The 556-nt window shown below is 71.4% G+C and overlaps 1 protein-coding gene across 1 annotated transcript in view; it reads left to right on the top strand.

The window, feature by feature from the left end:
- Positions 1–556, top strand: part of H696_01284 (hypothetical protein) — a gene marked incomplete at both ends in the record, with an annotated part of 6441 nt that overhangs the window by 1092 nt on the left and 4793 nt on the right. Inside the window, one exon of the mRNA XM_009495176.1 lies at positions 28–538. Coding sequence (XP_009493451.1) covers positions 28–538 — 511 coding nt within the window. The remainder of the gene's footprint in view (positions 1–27; positions 539–556) is intronic.

Below are 556 nucleotides of genomic sequence, written 5' to 3'. Positions count from 1 at the left end.
TTGGCGACCTCCTCGGCCACTGCCGAGTCTGCCGCCCCGGAGGAGAGCAGCCCCGGCCAGACGCCCAGCCAATCGGTCCCGACGAAGGCCCCAACGCCCGGCGATGCTGCCACACCTCCCAGTCCAACTGTCGGCCCTGAGCTTGATGCCGCCATCGGTGGCCCTTCTTCCGGCTTCGCGGCGGGTGCTCCTCCTGTGGCTCCTGCGGCAGCTGCCCCTTCCGACACTTCCCTCGAGACGTGTCCCGAGTCCGCCGCCGCCGCCGCCACCCCTTCGGAGGGGGGTCTTGCGCTTGGCGATCCCCCGAGGCCCCCTCCGGCGGCTGACGAGGAGCCAACCGCCAATCCGGCGGCCGACCCTGCCCCCAGCACGTCCGACATGTTGAGTAGCACCCCCGCTCCGGGGGCCCCGGCCGAGCCTGCTGTCCCTCCAGCCATGCCCGATGCCGTGCCCGATGCCGTGCCCGAGGACACATCTCCGGGAGAGGCGCTGGACGCCTCGCCAGCTGAGAATGTGAGTCCTTCGGACCTGGCCGCTCGTCTGGACCAGGCCTTTT

The sequence above is a fragment of the Fonticula alba genome (genome assembly GCF_000388065.1).
Source record: "Fonticula alba strain ATCC 38817 unplaced genomic scaffold supercont2.2, whole genome shotgun sequence".
NCBI lineage: Eukaryota > Rotosphaerida > Fonticulaceae > Fonticula > Fonticula alba.
The sequence above is the reverse complement of the archived record's forward strand: the minus strand, read 5'-3'. Positions and strand labels throughout refer to the sequence as shown.